We start from the raw sequence: 18,346 nt of genomic DNA, 5'->3' as shown, positions 1-18,346 counted from the left end.
AAAGACACTGGACACTGATAAACATTTAACAGGAATGAGAGCCTGGAAACRGAAATGAACATATCCAGGGCAGAAGCAAAAACTAAAGAGCTCAATCAATTTAAAATGTAGAACAACAATTCGTTTCATTTCAGATTGTACCAAAGTTCCAGTAGGAAAKGATTTTTTTAACAGACTAAAAAATGGCACACATAACACATGTGTAGGTGGTGAGTGTCCTRGACAGTGAGAGGGCTTTAAAACTGATCTCAGCAGCACACAAGATGTTTTGATCTAAAAACAAAAGGATARAATTAATATGAATGATTGGACACTGGATAAAAACCAGCACAAGTTACTAAATACAAAGGCATGAGATGAGACTTGATACTGATTAGTTAATAACTAATTAATCTGTCACAGTAAAGTCCTTTTGGGTCTCTCTGTCCATTTAAATGAGGTGCWCTCTTCATCCACCCTGATGAAGCAAGAAGGTGAGGCAAAGAGGAAATAAAAAGCTTAATGAAATAAAAGACCACAAAAATGTGCTGAATAACAAAAAAATGAGAGGTCATCACATTTTTTTCCTATGGGCTGTAATAAGGGAGGAGGAGGAATAGCAGTGATTCTTAAATAGTTTCTGCCAAGACAGTGCAATACTCTTGGAGCCATGCACAATACTTGTATCTTTGAAAAGCTCAGACAAGATAGCCTTTCTAAAAAGGAATCGTTTATTGGTTATTTGGAGATGATAGAACAGAAGAGTAAGCAGATACATACATATGTGCAGAACCTGTCAGAATGGAATATTGGCCAAGAACACAAATAATATCTATATTTACTGGCAAAAATTCCCCATGAAAAAGTAGAGAGTTGAGAGTATTAGATAATACAACAACAAAATTAAAACAAAAAAAAAAAAAACCAGGAGRAAAGTTATTAAGAAAAAAAATCAGCTTCTAATCCTTCCAAACAGATATATCTTGTCTAAAAAGATCTTGTTGGCTCCTGTCACCTATTTGTGGAACACGATGAAGGTTTCAGACAGGGTAGATGACCCCGGTGCAGCTGTGTTGCATTTCATTCCCCCTTTTGTTGCAGAGACACTTTAGTGGCACACACTCCCATATCCTATTCCCTTTCCCTCATTATTCACAGCAGAACCTTTCACTTAGCATTTCGAATAGCGCCATGTAGTGCTGTCGTTTCAGGAAATGCCTGGCTGTATTCACTGCTAAATCAAGCAGGAGTCGTGCTGGCAATTCAAGGAACACCTCATCAGAGAGAAAAAAGCAATTGCTGCTGAGCTATTGTTTTCCATTTCATTTCACACACTCAAAGAGCTCTGGTGACCACCCAGTGGGTGCCCTAAAATACAGATTCCAAGACACCTTCCTGAGCTAGAAAGGCAAACCGGATTTACTGCTTACCCTCCATTGTTACTCAGCCTCTCTTTTCCTCTTGTGCTTTATTTTCTATTTTTGTACTTCACCCTGTCATTTTCAGTCCKTTTCAGGTCCCCCTTCTCAGTTTTGTATGCAACAGTTGGAAAGCTCTGTCCCTTTGACACAGCGTGCTAGGCTCATGGAGTTTACTGAGGGGATGTTCTGCAACAGGAGCCAGCAATTCAGTATGAGTCAGAAAAATGAGTCAGAATTCAGTAGCTTTTGCAAGGAAAAAAAGTCTCATAAAAAGGATATGTTCATTAAGTTATTGTTTTAACTACTCTGTCCTTAACACTGATATCAGCTAATCTACTTACATGGCTGCACAGCAAGTGGAACCAGCTGAAACAACAATACTCTTCCCCTTCTTCATGTTCATGAAGCAGCACACACTGGATTTGCAAAGCAGGTAACCAAATCCAACACCMATGAATGCTGTTTTTGTGGGTGTGAACAAACTGCAGCCCAATAACAGGATAAAGAAACCTAAACACTGCAGGGAGATTCAGGTAGAAAGAATGGGGGGCAGTTTAGCTTAACATTAGAGGCAGATAACACACAGGCAGAAAAAAAATCTCACAAGGAGAGAAAACAGGCAGGCAGAGGGAAACTGCAGGGTGGTTTGGCTTCTCCTCAGAATGTTTTAGGGACAGTATTTCCCTCCCTAGAACAGACATGTCTGAGAAATTCCACAAGTGCTTTACAATGTGTGCATTCAGGTCTTTAAAGGATTGTGCTTAATTTTTCAAAATGTAACTTTTACACAGTCCAGAAGTGGAGCTGTTCTGATAGCACASACTTGCAGAGCCATTAATGCTGGAGGGTAATGCATTATACTGACAACAGCTATAAATAACATAGAGCCTACCAGGTTTTATATTTTTAAAGCAGAAAATGTTTTCAGCCATGAAGATTTTGGCAAGTGAGAAAGTAAACCTTGAAATGACAGATAATGCCTTTAACATCTTAAACTYCCCAAGGAAGATACCACAATCAGTGTTGGGTGGTGATCTGGTCTGGTGCTAGATAGCTACCTGAACTCAAATTACAGACAAAATTRGGTTCCTGGAAATCTGGGTATATCTGAAAACTGGATATTGATTTAACCTAGTAAGCAAAGACCGTGTAATTGAGGCAAACATGGACAGTGTAAATTAAACACTAAACAGCCTCTGGGTCTGTTTAGAAGGCAATTATTTGAGCAGTGTGGCACACACCAAATCGCACCATAAAACACCACAGTTCTCAGCTAAAATATCAGGTTGCAGAATTATATTGCAGCACAAGTTCTGCAGCTGTTGAGATCTTATACCATTGTAGGGAAACAGCTTTTCAAATTTGAAATCTCAAAAAAAAAGCTCCCAAGACAGTCTGTCCCCTCACAAGTGATTAGCTGGACATAGCCAAATACTCTTCTGAGTTTCTTTTAACTTGGCAGTTACCACGAAAAAGCCCAGAACTGTAGGGAGAGCATATGCTTTTTCTTTTTTTAAATTTTAATTTATTAATTTTAACAGCTTCCATATTATGTAACAAAGTCACTTCCAGTTAAAAGAGACTTCTCTGAAGGAATCACAGCAGACTCAGGAAAAAATTTATAATGCTAATTTTTTTAAAGATGAATGTCATTCTATACAATAGGTAGTGGACATTTTGGTCAGTTCCTGTGTCTCAGAAGAGCAACTTAACAGGGATCCAAGAAGGTCATCTCAGACCTCAGAGCAGGCTTGATCCAGTGATGCTGCATTCTTGTTATTGAGTTCTGAATTACTACACTGACCACACCAGTGTTTAATGAAAACACCATTTCACAAACCYCTTCCTTATGGGCTACTGACCCACTTAGACTTTCAGATCAGACAGTAGATCATTATTAATGGCATATTTATTTCAGGACCCCCTTGGTGACTTTTTTCCAGCAAATAAAAACAGACTGAGAGCTGACTGTCCCTGTGAATTCTTTCCAATTCAATGGCAGGTACCTCTGATTTTCCACTGACATGCTGCAAATGAATGATTAAATGAAAGTAAATTCCACCGAGCTAAACAGTGGAAGGAGACACCAACACCACAGGGACTGGAAACACAGAGAAGCTGCAACAATGAGAAGAGGCAACTCTAAGTGCTACATCCAGTTAAAAAGACAGCATTCTTTTGTTGTAAGGGAGTATTATCTCTTTTGCAAGGGCCAGARAGGAATCATCTCAATTAAAACTGGTTTTGAAAAGAAAAAAAGACCCAGATTATCACTTGTCTAACACAGGCAACCTAGTCTTAACATGAAGGAATAACCAGTGAAATCTTCTACAGTTCTTAAGCAAATGGCAAAGGCTTCAGAGAATAATGATGTTGAACCAGGGAATAAAAAAGTCCCCAGATCTCTTAATGAARTAAACACAAATCCAGCRCAGGAAGGARCTATGCTGTGATACAGCTTRTACATACAATTTACCTTAGTTTGGTTCATGAGGTCTTGCCCATAAATTCCTATGGGATTGATCCTAATTCTGACTTTTGAGCCTTCAGCTCATTGATAATTGCACGCATCAGCAACTCTGCTAAATGCTTGTTGTGATATCAAATTACCAGACAGGTCTTTCTCTCATTATTGAGATGTTAGTGAAATGCCCAGATAGAGGAGCAGACAGTAAATCAAGGCAACACATGCCAGGATAACCCAGCAGCCACAACTGCCTTGAGGGGGCAGAAGTCAAAATTGWTCTGTCACACAGCAACAGTGACTGGGAAACCCCCATTCTCCACTCTGTCAGACCCACGGATGCCATGAATTTGTGGATATTTGAATAAAGGATCTCTTGCCTACTTTGAACATGTTTGATCTTTGCGTTGCTTCCTTAACTTTGCCACCACCTGAATGACAAAAATCAAAACTCAAATGCTTTAAGAGAGTGTATGTCAAGTTTGAAATTAAAAGCTCATGTAATTTTCTTTCCCTAGTGAAGTTCTGCAATATTTCCTGCTAAGAAAATGTTTATAACCCAAATGCTTGTACATAAAGGTGGCATTTTCGAGCTCCACCCTGGGCAGCACATTTTTCAGTTCTTGAATCTGATCCAAGGGAACTTTTAGTACCACCTTGAAGCCAACAATGGTACACAAGAGCCAAGAGGGATTTCAATTTTTCCATTTAAAGAAACAAACATTTCACTGCTTTCTTTCCCTAAAGCCAGCCTTATTCACAAAGGAACTTTTAGAGAAATGTTCCCAAGAATATTCTTTCTATGAGGGAATCAAAATCATCAGAATCATTCTTACTGATAGATGTACACATAAAATCAGCAATCCAATGATGCTGTTTATTGCCTTGAGAATAGCCCTGGTGTTCTGCTTAGTTTCCTCCTCAGCTCTGATTACTCCATTACCCTTTTAATCAGTACTGCTCTGTACTACTCCACTCTTTACAAGTTAGCACACCCTGAGTGGCCAATTCAACCCAACAAAATSTTCTTCAAAGAACTCCTCACAAAAGAGATTTCAAAACTTCCTCTTTCGACCTTAAAACTGGGGTGCTCCAGACTAGTGATTAGAGTGATGGAAAGTTTTATTTCTCCTGTATTTCTGGATATGTGAGTACAGGAAAATTGGAATTAATTCGTACTGGAATTCATTCTTAGCCACTAGGCACCTTTGACGTTGGTAAGTACAAGTCTATTAAGTCACAATTCTTTTGTGGAAAGGGATTCACCTCAATTCCAATCAAATCAGGTCCTTACAGTGCAATTTCAATTACGTTTAAATTTATYACCCCATAAAAAGCCAGCCATGAATCACTGAGCAGGAATGGTATAAATCAGCTTGTTCAGCTGCTTCAGTACTTTGGAATTTAAGGATTTTCATTATTTTATTTTGCTTAAAAAACATTTTAGAGGATTTGTTTCATACTGCTATTGTTCTCAGATTAGCAGCAGCAGAAATATTTAAAGAACTGATTAGGAGGTTACTCTTCCAGCAAGCAAACACATTGGAAGRGTTACTGCAGATATAATCCTTAGAGAATGCTTCTATTTGCCCTCAGACATGGCTAGGTGGAAGATGACTGCACATTTAAGAAGCTAAGTTGGTTTCTTAGTGCTCTGTTTATTTTAAAATGACTCATTARAGCCACAATTTCTGTTTGGAATAATCTATCAAAAGTATAATTATCTGTTCATGCAGAGATGTCCAGTGACCATTTCACCCAACCCAAACAAGTTTCAAGGGGCCACTCACMAAGTTACTGCTGCTGAATGAAACAGCTTCACCATTTCCTCATACAATTATTCTCCAGCTAGTATTAACATATTAATCCACAAATTCTATAGCATAAACTACATAAGGAGCATTGGATTCTATTGCACAGATTGTAAAATGCTGGCATGTAAAAGTTTTGTCTACTGGCAGAGACTTCTTCAGGTGTCCATATAGATTTAATAACTTTCTTTTTACAGCATTCCACACTCCTGACTGATTTATGGCCACATTTGGATGGTCTTGCCTTCAGTTCAACAGCTGATCAATTCTAAAATTTGCAAAAGCATTCTTGGCACTTCCAGTTGGTCTTGGGATAAAAGAACTTTAAAAACAAGCAAAAACAAACCAACAACCAAAAAAGGAGTAAGGAAAGTTTATGTTTTATGTAATGCACATGCTTGGTTGAAGAATGCGGCAGTAAAGCAATAAAAACTGGCATAAAAGCTAGTTTCTAAATAAAAAAACATGAAAGCTAGCTCCCACTTCTCATCTTCCAAGTATGACACAACATGCTGAAGCTAAAGGGTGCTTGTGCCCAAAAATTTGTCCATTTTTTCAAAACATGATAGTCACCTGGTAAAAGAAGTCTTAAACATGATAGGGCTGAACTAGTTATTCATTAATTACTGTGGAAATAGCAGTGATTCTTTTGTGATAAATAAATGAATTTCATACATTTATATTAAGCTCAGTCAGCAGTCTGCAACTGAAAGATCAAGCGAAAAAGTTTAGAAGTGCACTTCAGTGTCACAGAGACTCCTACCTTTTACATATTAATTGGCCTGGCACTGTCAGTATTCAAAGACAGCAGAAACTTCTGTTTCCATTTCCAGAGACCTAAAGCACAGTAAGGTACTTCAGMAAAGTGATAGAATTACTGTATGTTATGTAAAACACAAAAAGTGTGCTGGTAAGGGGGAATATCATTTAGTGCCAATACTGCCTAGTAAGCATGCAAAACCAAAAGGCAGCATTGCTTTATCTTAAGAAGTACAAGTTTTTAGCCATCCCAGCTTGACATGGATTTCATTCAGAGAAGATGACAACATATAAAAATAAAATTTAAAAAAMCCCAATTTTTTGTTTGAATAAAAATAGTTTAATTAGGTTTCTGTTGGCTACATTTAAATCACATTTAATATTAAATTAATCTGTATTACAATATGTACAAAGCATGATGTAATGATACATAACCTCTATGTATTCATTATAATACATGAAAACATGGAAGTCACAGCAAATTCAAGCAAACAGTTCAAGTAGAAAAGCATTCCAAATATACACATATACACACCCACAATGCACAGCAGGCTACAGCCAACAAGTTATTTCATATGACCAAAGTAAAATGAAATCTGTTWTGGAACAGGATAAGCTACTCTGTCAATATTTACAGTGCTACAGTCTACACAGAATTATCATAATATTTCAGCCTCCTTCCAGGAAAATTATTCCCAGACTCAAGCTACAAGTGACAATACAGTATCACAATGCATGACTGAAAAGGCTTTATCGACACTGGCATTCCCCAGATTTTTCATTTGGTATTTGGCAGTTACTCAGTATTTGGATTTTAAAAGCTCTAAAATCTTAAAACTCTTCTCAAAAAACAGGTCTTCCAATTGAACTACAAGACTTCAACCTGACAGTACTAAAAACACTTTCAACATTCTAGAAGTGCAAGAAGAGTTTCAAATAGTTAGTTTAAAAAAATTAAAAGCATTCAAGACAATTTTAAAAACATATTTGAATGGTATTATAAATATGGAACTTCAAAACCTATCTTTTGTTATCAGTCAACAACTAAACATCACAAGAATATGCCTACTAATAAAAGCAGGCTTGACAAATAGAAATCCAATGTACAAATACCACGAGACAGCTTTTGTCATTATAAAGGTGGGACATTAAGCAAAAGAAGCTTTCAATATCTCTGTGCTGAGATCAAAATYCTTTAGTCGTCCCAAAAAGGCATAAAACCACCAGTCCAGGTCTGTACCAGTACCTAAGATACACCAAAACTGCAGCACCATGAACTTTGGAACATCCAAAATCATTTCAGAGGGTCTCATCCTCAGCTTCCTGAACAAGGAGCCAAAGGGCACCACTGCATAACAAGAGCAGAAGACAAAATAAAACAATCAGTAGTCAAAGTGTGAAGAAAGAAACCAATGGATGTAGAAATCCTGTACACCATGTATGACTGAAGCTACTTGTCACGACTACAAATAAAGTCTTATATCCCCATCTCTGCTACAGGTAAAAACTACACACCAACATAGGCTACAACCCTAACACTGTGCAAGAAAAATGCAAATTCTGTATTAACATCAAGCCCAATGGTGCTACTATGGCCAACATTCTATCCTGAGCTCAAACAAGCCACCAGAATTAASTGTCAGTAACAAAGTATCACCTACAACTACCTAATATTGCCATTCCTCTCACAATACAGATATTCCTTTTCCACCTTAAGTTAAAAAGCCACAAAAAGTTAAGAACGATGAGAAGCTCCTAAGATCTCGACAGGAGAAATAATTTTGCTTGTACATTGTCTGCCTTCTCCTCCAAAGAAAAACGATTGTCTTTATAAATTGAAGCCTAGAGTTTCTTACATTTTCCCCTAAAAATTGACACATTCTCTAAAATATTCTAAATAGTAGCAGGTTACTTGATCTGTCATAGTTTTTAAATTAATCCTCCTKATATTGTCTTACCTTTAGGACAAGAGAGCAATGAGCGCATCCAGAAATTTGCTCCGATCTTCTGTTTTCAATTCAATTACTAAAATAAGAAATTTTTTATTATAGGATGCAAATAACTGAAAGATATACCAAGAAGAACAACAAGCCTGAGTAAACCAATTTATATTCTTATTCAACTTTAAGGAGAARCTAYTKGGAYAAAATGCAAAGGACATTKTTTACTTAGCAAASMGATWTCTAGGTGCTCACTACACAATGTAGCAGCCACTTCTTAAAATCTAAGAATATTTCTTTGTTCAACATGAATAGATRAATACATATATGTTGTTAAAAAAGCCTGCCTCTTTTTTAAGCACKTGCAAGGTAGGCTGATTTTACTGCGTGTCTCATCAACACCATGCTCAGTTTGGCTGCTAAACATAAAGCCCTTACAGATAATCTCATAGATTATAAACTGAAACCRTTACTGCATACAAACTGTAGATTGTGTCAGAATGATACATTTGGTGGTTTGCGCACCAGGAGGCAGCGCTTTGAGCACAARCCGAGCCATCCCGCTGTGTTTGCAGCACAGACCCGCACAAAGCCCGGAGCTGCACCAGCACCGCCCCCTGCGGGCCCTCGACACTCACTCGACATCTCGAAGTGGTTGTGCAGCGTCCGGGAGTTGGTGCTCTCCGCAGCCTTCTCGAACGCTCTTCCAAAAAAGCTGGAATAWGAACAGAAATACAAATGAGCGTCACAGGAAAGGATATGTTTACTAAGGTAGAAGCATGGAATTTTTTCCTGGCTGAGAGGTGGAAATGGCTTCCAGATGTTTTTTCAGGTGCTGTGTATTTAACATGCACCTCACTTGTTCACATGCAAAAATCTTTACATTGGAGGCTTTTAGAAATGAAGTCATGGACCATACAGTGAACTATTTCCCTCTTTTTAGAGGGAAGGAAAAGAAAAAACATTGCAAGGGAGRTCTYGAAGATCKGTATCCTCTCTCMAACYATCTCATAYCCYCTRYATGCAAATGGTGTGTTTWTGAGAAGGATACAAYTCAAGTAAAGATAATCACTGTTAAATAGGCACAGGAAAGTTATATTTGCTTCAGAGACAGGTTTAGTAAGAACTTCYGAACACTATGCTTACTTCTTTTTGTCCGAGCTTTCAGTCTCTGGAGGAATCCCCACCATGATCACAGTTCCCTGTTCAACATCCATGGGTGCAGCCATGACCAGCGGCAGCAGCTTGCAACGCTTGTTTTTTGTCTGGAAGGCAGAAAGGCTCTTTGTTAGCCAAATCTCAGGAAGCAATTTAGTATCAGCTCTCCAGGTGAGATACTATTTCAGCCACCTAAGGATGCAGCTAKTGCACAGTTCAAGAGAAGTTGCTTTCTTTACAGGATCACTTAATGCACTTCTTCCTTACAATAAGTCACTTTAAGGACAAGTAGAAATTTCAGTGATGTGCTCCCYCAAAACTTACAAAATTACACTAAGATTTAGATTGCAATTATCTTAGTGATGAAACTCAGTGTTGTGAAGTTTCCCCGATTGGTATCTTCCCACAAGAAGCATACACAATTGTGCTAAAATCTTCCAATCAATTAGCAGAAGAACATTATTAATTGTTTCATATAATGCTTCTAAAATAATCAGCTTCAACTATCTGACAGAACAATAACTACTACRCTGGCCAGAAGTTTGTGAGTCAAAGGCTTTTGATTTACTTACAGAGCAAACAAACGATTTGAGTAAGTATTTACTAAGCAGACACAGAGACACTGGTTTGGAAAACAGTTTCACATCTGGCGTGCCCTAGGAAAAGAAGAATTATTYCAATTACAATCCAAGATGATTCTTACACTTACTTAATTTTATTATCTACTGACAAGTCTAGAAGCTTTGTGTGGCTCAAAGAACATGGATAGGAACCAATACAACACTGAAGTTTGAGCTCACCCAGCATTGCAGTGAAGCCCTCTCCCCTTTGATTTGAGCTTCCCAAAAGCAGAAACAGCCCTCATAATGTCAATATTGATCCATCAGAGCACAGCACAGTATAGAGAAATAGGTTCTTTCTTACAGAGTAATTCTTATTGTGCCAAGGAAAACAGTGTTATTCAAGGACAATTTGCCTCTCCAAAAAGGAGAGGCAAATGAGKAGCCAAACAGAATTCTGACCTCCATGAGGGAGCAATAGAGAAATGGCCCCTGAGAAATGACAAGGTTGGTGCAAATACAGCTGGCCACTGTCTGCTGAATGGCACGTAGCTGCTTTTTGGCTAGGTCCAGTCCTTGGTGCAGYTTGTCCAGGTTACCCCTGCAGCAGAAAGAATAAAAATAGACATTTTCTTACTAAAATAAAGTTTTTCCCATAAAAATTACATCTAAACACTATTCACAGGGATATTTTTTTCTTCAATAGCTTATGAAGCAACAATTCATATTTTATATCCCTAACCAATACATTTCTCTAAATAGAATTGCAAAATACTGGAGACATATTTTTAATACCTGGAGAGACTGTCCAAAGCCTTAATGAAATTAGTTGTTTCAGGCCCCTCTTTCTCTATATTTTCCATGAGAGAAGTTGTTGCATAAACTATGTCACTTGCTGAGAATTTGTTCTTAAAGCCAAAGTGAATRCTGAAGGTCTGAACTCGTAAATCTTTCATTCTGCAAAATAAAATAAACCCAGGAAAGTTCATTAACCTTATCAACATTGACCAATTTTCTCCCCAGTACATTCATGTTAAGAACATGAAGACAAACCTCACCCTAATATCTGCAACAAATCTAGTGTTACTTTGTCAATCTAAGAACCATGTTTTTTAAAACAACATATTAGATCTTCATACAAAAATATTTGAACTTAAGTGAAAAGTATTTTCAGATAAAACCTTTGCATTTAAAGCAATTTACCCAAATTTATTTGCAGATTCTTCAATCATCTCCCGAAGATTTTCTTTCAAAGACATGTCCATGGAATTAAATTTCTGTTTCACTTGCTTCAAAGGCAAACTAAAAACAGAAGGAAAAAAATAATTTTTTCGGGTATACTTCAGGTATGCCAGAAGAAACAAGTATTTTGTTTGTTTTTTTTTTTTAATAGGACTTTTCAAATTATTAGGTAATTTAGCAAGTTTAAGTCTGACTAAACTTGCATTCATTTTTCCAGTTGTTGAAAAGTGGCTGTGAGGAAGCAGAGGTTACTTTCCTAATCTGCCATTCCATAAAGGCCTACAGCAAGTATTCCTTGTAAACCAATACACAAGTTGTGTAACTCAAACATACACTGCCACCTACTCAGAGCCCCACAATCATATTTAAAAACCAACAGCTTGAGTCMTCGCAAGCTATATTCTGAATATTTTCCCAAAAGTCATTGAAAAACAAAAGGATCCAGATTTTTATAACTCACCCCATGTCAGCCAAAAACTCCTGGAGCCTCTTCTGCCCTTGTACAGACCAAAGCTTAAAGCTGGCAGAGGTGTATGAGGTGTTACAGAGACTTTCATAGAGAGACCAGTGCTGGTACAGCGCCAGGCGCAGGCTGAACAGGAATTACGRCAAATAACTGGAAACACAAATATCCTCTGACCCTACAAACCCCACAACAACACAGCTGCCCTTACATTCTGCATGCCTGTTCTGCAAAAGACGCAGTGAGAAGCTCAGGTGATGTTACACCAGAAGAGCAACACTGACTTATAACCAGTTCTGAAAGGCTAAACTGAACTGAAGCTCCACAAGCTGCTGAAAGGGATTCATGTGCAACAAAACATTTGGGTTTCCCTTTATTCTATTTCCATTCTCAGTAGASATGGTGCTGGGATTTTTTTCTTCCCTAGGTAAAAACTCCAGAGGGGTTCACCAAGTGGGTAGTGAGCATTTTCCCTTGATCTTATGCAAGGATACTCATATTCAAATGCTATTCTCATGCAGTCAATCGACAGAGAGTTCTCTTCATCCTCATTGCGGTGGTTGTGGCGAGACACGTGGCGCTGCAGGATTCCAATGTCAGTCACGTACTTCATTCTTAAACAAAAACAAGTTTGTCATTTCACTTTCTGCCTGTGAAGCTTGGTTCTTGATTACAAGAACACAAAAATGCTTCCTAAAGTCAGCAGCATGAAAGTTGTAGATACATTTTTAAAACCCCCCACTTTTTAATGTTTTTTTCAATATTCACCCATACACCCAGGCAACTAAAAATAAAATCAAAACCTAAAACAATATAGAGAGACAGACTGACCAATGAAATGTTACTTATTAGTTTATTTCTTAAAAAATGTTCCCATATTGGTAACAAGAGAACACCAGAATTAAAGTCTACATGTTTAATACTACATTTCTTATCATATCTAGTAGGAARTAGGAAAAAAGGTAGAAAAATATCTGAAACTTGTTAACTAAAACTAAAAAGGAACTGGGAGGATACACAACCCACAATAATTTTTTCTTTCAATAAAAATGTATCCAGTTCATACTTAGATAAACTATTATTAAACACGATTTCTTCACAGAAGGTGATTGATCTACAATTTTGAGAAAAATAAAGTTAGCTTAAAAACTCTAAATAATAGAGAATGACTTTTCTTCAGATACATATTCCTCTTTTTGGAAGGCATCAGATCACATTCAGGCRTTAATATCTTTAATATCAATGTTAATTAATTACAACTGTTATAATAATGCCCTTATGTTTCCTAATATCTGTATAATTGCTGTTACTCCTAAAAGCAAAATTTTAAAAGACAGACAAATAAATAAGGAAGAATATCAATAAAAAACCCATTCTTACTGAGTGATTTTCTCTTGGACCCATTGATCTGTTAGGCCAACAATAGCCCACCTAAAATTTTTTTGGGAAAAAAAAAGAAATAGAATAAAAAGATTAACCCAACAAATATTCCAGTATAGTATATTATAAATCAAACACATTATTTACCAAAAGTACATAGAATAACAAAATTATCTACTATTATTTTTTCTTTTGCAGATATATACATATAGTACCATTCTTTTGCCATGTAAAATCCAYTGTAGTTTTTAATTAGTTTACACAGATGCGTCCTCTAGTTGAAGACAAGCATCCACTCACAAAAGRAAATGGAACCTCTTACTGAAACCAAATAATTTTGGGAAAATTTGCCTGTCTYTGCTACAGGTTTAAGCTTCCAATCTCTACAAAAAAATTATGATGGAAACCTACCACAACATGTCATTCAAGTCCTTAGACATTATCCATGCCAGATCAAACATCACCATYGCAGACTGCGAGAGGGAGAAGCACAAAGACAGGACAAATGAACACAAGACACAGGATAAATGAGCAYAAGACACAGTTCACTAAACAAATGGAACAGTTAAATCTGCCAAGTACTAGYACAWGTTACTAGAGCTCTAGAAATCACAYTGGAGTCTGACAATCTGMCAGCTTCTTCCTAAGATACGAAGTWGAAAGAAAAATATTTCAGAGAGCTCTGTGTTATATATAAAGCAAACATTTAATAAAATATAATCAGAGAGGCCAAAGGACAGAAAGGACAGTCTGATGTCTTACGTGCTATGTTTGGGATATTCTGACACTTTGAAAGACTAACAAGCACCCTACATGCTCAAATATTTTTGTGACAGCGTTTTGTAAATAGGCAGATACCCTTGTAAAGATCTAAAAAGAGGCAGAAAAGATTAAGCTTAGTTAAAATACTTGCATATAGATGATGTATTTTATATACAAAATAATAGGATATAAAAATAGAAAGATGCAACAATATTATCATGTTAAAGACTATTATTAGGTAATTATGTAATTGTAACAGGTAATTATAAGATTGGATATAGTCAAGTTATCTTTCAATGTCACYTTGAGGTTTTAAGGCAAACAAAGAGTTAAAGTATACTTACTGAGGTCCCATGGTATTCATATTGCTCATAATCAAAGAGAATTTCTCGYCTAAAAAGGGGAGAAATACCCACATTTGACTAAGTGGTAAACTGATCTTTCGATCCAATTAAAAAACATAAGCCAGAAGTGGTGATCAATGTTTAAATTTGATTTTAGCAATTGAGATATTAGAATTGCACTAGAAATTGTTTATCTGCAAGGCAATTAGACTTTATTAAACAACATGGAAACAACAACACTGAAATGTATACATAAAGCAAAAAGGAAAAGTTTTTTCACCATTATTCCTCAAATCTCATTTTATCTAATTTGTTCCTGCTCATTGCTGTTGASTACATTGGGATTGTGAAAGTAGAAAACAGCAGCACAAATTTCACCCCAAGACAGACAAGGCAAGAATACTGCAGCTATTTGAAGTGACCCAGTGCACCTATTGCTTCTCAAATTTTAAATTACYATTTACAGTTCCCTCYAWTTAAACAYTTTATTTTTATATATTTAATAKCTCTGCTTTCTAAAMMAAATTAYAACTAAAGCATCTTGCAAATCACAGCTTGTTATGTTGTGTTTGCATTCCTAACACAATTTTAATCAAAGAATGAAAGAAAAAGATAGAAGCAACGTAAGAAAAACCCATTTACACACCTGCGTGCTTCCCATTCTCGCCTTTGTCGCCTCTTCATTGTCCTCTCTATTACCTCCTGTAAATTAATTTGGAAGTTAAAAAGCTAGAAAAATAGTCRAATAAATTAGCATCTAGATACCTCAATCATTAAACCTTAACTAAAAAATGTAATTAAAATTTTAATTTAAAATATTTTTTCTTAAAAAAATATTGCCATTAACAACATCTAATGAGAAGAGTATTATGAAAAATATTTCCAAAGAACACACATAAGATCTTTGTAAAATATTTAAACAGATTCCAGAAAAGCTTTTGTGTATTTGTAAATTTTCCTTTGAATATGATATTTTCTTTCACTAAGATARAGCCCTTTTTATATTAGTAGGAAAAAARTACAATRTTAATGGGAAGGTAATAKGAMATATATATTAAATCTAAGRATGTCTTTATATTTAGTTAATGTTRCTGSTCTTAYRCCTTTGCTTGCTTMTATARTAAAAAAACAGAAAATATGCKACAAGTAATATAKGACAAATTTAATCTCATGTGTACACTTTAYATACTTTTGTTAGTTTACTGCTACAAGCACAGACAAAATGCATTGCTAAACTATTTGTGAGCTTGTATCTTCTCAAATGCTTTTTTTTTAAAGGAGTTCACATCTAAACAAGTTCTATTGCTAGACTGCAAAGCCCAGAGCACATAAATGGATAGATTTTGCCAATTCACTGATTATACAAAGCATTATTCATAATTAAATTCAAAATATTTCTGTGTAGWTCAGATAAATAAATATTCTGTTTATGTGAAACTGCACCTGTTGTAGTAAATTACTTTATATATACACTTGAATTTATGATCTCATGGTACACAATTTTTAAACTCAAATATTATTATGATGCAAAACATATGAAATAGCTGCATTATTTTTCTTCTTTTCACAATACAGTAGTGAAACACACCTCTTCAAAACGTCTGCGCTTCTCTGAAGGTTCTGACTCATCACTTTCATTTTCTGAGTCCTCTTCTTCATCCTCCTCATCTCTGAAGATGTCATCATAAGCAGGAACATCGAGATCATCATCTTGCTTGACTAACAGCTTAATCTAGCAAGAAGAAAACTGTATTTTAGAGAAAGCCCCTTATTTAGTGAGCAAAATGCACTCTAAATCAGTAAAATAATCTAAAAATCCATTTAGGCCGTGATTAATTCCTGGCATAACAAAACATTCATTTTTAATACAAACATCATAGTGATTTATATAAAATCAGTCTAAAACCCATATTACTTTGTTATAGCAGTACCAAAAGAATTATAATTTTTAATGCTTTTAAAATCAACTAATCTGTGCTTAATACTTGAAATTCAAAGTGTTGCCAGAAGCTGAGAAATAATACATGTTACATTCTGGAGGATGTTTATCCTCTGATTTATGGCGGTTTGATTTATAGCAACAAGACTAACACATGCTTGCTACTGACAACTACCACATTGCTAACAGTAGAGATTTTACAACTGGAAAAAGGATTTTTTCAGATCATRTACATTACTATTGCAAATATTTATTTATTAATGCTGCTTTCTGACCTATGAATTAATGCTCTAAGCAGTTTTGCAAAACAYAGAAAAGCACTACACTGCAGGGAAGTTTTTATTATGAAAGAAAAGCTTTTACCTGTGTGTCGTTATAAACATTCACTACATTGATTGGYCTGTGACTGTCACATACAAAAAAAAATGTGTCTTCTTCAGGCTGCAGGATTTCCAGGAGGTCAACATTGGCACCACAATTAATAAGAACAAAGTATTTGAACTACAAACAAAAGCAAAAAAATCRAAGTAAAAAGCTTGTTACTTAAATTAGCAGGAAACATGGAAGATTGAAAACAAGTTTACAAAACCTCCAAAGTACTCTTCATTGCCAAAACTTATTTGATGTCTCTGAGGCAGAATATTTTTTAAGRCAAAACACACAATTCAAGGATGTTGGACATCTGATACAGACACCTTTCTATCTCTAAACGTGCAAAATTATTTTGACTCTATCAACACTTCAGCACATTCATTTGAGGTTATGCTAAAAACTTGACAAATTTATCACTGGCATGTTAAAATGGAACCACAGTTTTGAGGTAACCACCAATAACATTAATTTTAGGAGCTGACATTTTAAATTAGGGCAGGGAAGAAGTGCATCCCTATAAAAGATGAGCTGCAGCTTAAAAAGTTTCCAGTATTTTTTTCACCTGATCTTTATGCTCGAGAAAGGCAGTTTCAAGTTCTTGCCACCCAGATACTGGCACGAGGGTATATTGCACATGGTCACATTGAAACAAAGCCTGCAAGGAAGCAACAACTGTTAGCAAAAGGGAGGGGAAACAGCCTCTCCTGCAATGCCACAATTCCGTTCCATACAAACCCTTCTAGCAAAGACATCCCAAATGACAAATCTACATGAACTCTCAGATTATGACTGACCAGTTTTTGGTGTCATAACTCGTGGAAACAAATGTTACAAATGCAGATGAAACCTTTCCCCTTTCCCCAGTTCAGATCCATTTATACAAACACAGGACATATTTTCTTGTACTGTCAGCCTTCAGTGAAAATGAACCAAGACTTACCTGGAGTATTTTACAAGCACAAAGTGCATCAACATCTGATGCAACAAGAAGAAGAACACGCTGCAAAAATAATAAAATAATAGCATTAATATACTAATACAGGCACCAAATCAAGTGAGCTGATACGTGAAATGCATAGAACACCAAGACATAAGCAATTCAAATAAAAATAAACATAAAATGGGCTTCTTGGATGGACACTGAACCCAAAATCAACTAGTTTGGATCCCTGTCAATATTAAAAATAAGCAACTCCACATATCCAAAATGTATCAGCTGCTTTAGGGAAATGTAACTACTCAGACTTCTCTGAACCACACACAGTTTTGAAGTTTCACACCTAGTCAAGCCTCACAATTGTTTTCATTGTGTCTAGAAAGGCCTCCTTTTTCAGCACAGATCTGCAACACTTTTGACTAAAGAAAATTGCAGCAAAAGCAAGAACAAGGCAACCCAGAAAATAAATTGTTCTACCTTAATCAATATTAGCTAATATTTTTTCTTGGTAGTGGGTTTTGGTTTTTGTTTTTTTTTTGCTTGTTTTTGTTTTGGAAGAGTGTTGTTTAGTTTGGGGTGTCAGTATTTTGAGATTTTGCTGACAGTTGGAGAAATTAAGAGAAATACTTTTATTTCCATTATCCATAAAATCGTTTCACTGTTAGAGATGACAAAAGWTTGTCYAACAAAAGCTTCACCACCTCAGTGYACACTTCACTGTGAACGGAGTTAAACAAACCATGGGTTAAAAATGAAAGTAGCCAGAGAGAGATCAGACAAATAAGACTGCAAGAAAAACATTAAAGATGACAGAA

The 18,346-nt window shown here is 36.0% G+C and overlaps 2 protein-coding genes across 2 annotated transcripts in view; one reads left to right on the top strand and one right to left on the bottom strand.

The window, feature by feature from the left end:
- Nucleotides 1-6,771: 6,771 nt before the first annotated feature.
- On the bottom strand, nucleotides 6,772-17,901 carry CDC45 (cell division cycle 45). Its single transcript, XM_057369107.1, has 19 exons — nucleotides 17,890-17,901; nucleotides 17,535-17,627; nucleotides 17,157-17,249; nucleotides 16,586-16,723; nucleotides 15,872-16,015; nucleotides 14,930-14,985; nucleotides 14,284-14,332; nucleotides 13,589-13,650; nucleotides 13,178-13,228; nucleotides 12,292-12,411; nucleotides 11,795-11,926; nucleotides 11,296-11,394; nucleotides 10,888-11,049; nucleotides 10,555-10,693; nucleotides 10,105-10,188; nucleotides 9,521-9,639; nucleotides 9,013-9,089; nucleotides 8,393-8,459; nucleotides 6,772-7,782 (listed from the first exon to the last, which is right to left on the bottom strand). Exons 1-18 carry the CDS (start codon nucleotides 17,899-17,901, stop codon nucleotides 8,395-8,397), a joined length of 1,695 nt encoding a protein of 564 aa, XP_057225090.1. The 3' UTR covers nucleotides 6,772-7,782; nucleotides 8,393-8,394.
- Nucleotides 17,902-18,282: 381 nt separating this feature from the next.
- Nucleotides 18,283-18,346, top strand: part of UFD1 (ubiquitin recognition factor in ER associated degradation 1) — a 7,376-nt gene continuing 7,312 nt past the window's right edge. The window contains exon 1 of the mRNA XM_057369105.1: nucleotides 18,283-18,288. Coding sequence (XP_057225088.1) covers nucleotides 18,283-18,288 — 6 coding nt within the window. The remainder of the gene's footprint in view (nucleotides 18,289-18,346) is intronic.

The sequence above is a fragment of the Malurus melanocephalus genome, unplaced genomic scaffold (assembly GCF_030028575.1).
Source record: "Malurus melanocephalus ecotype Western Australia unplaced genomic scaffold, MMel_1.1 scaffold_102, whole genome shotgun sequence".
Taxonomy (NCBI): Eukaryota; Metazoa; Chordata; class Aves; order Passeriformes; family Maluridae; genus Malurus; species Malurus melanocephalus.
This window is presented reverse-complemented; position numbering and strand designations above follow the sequence as displayed.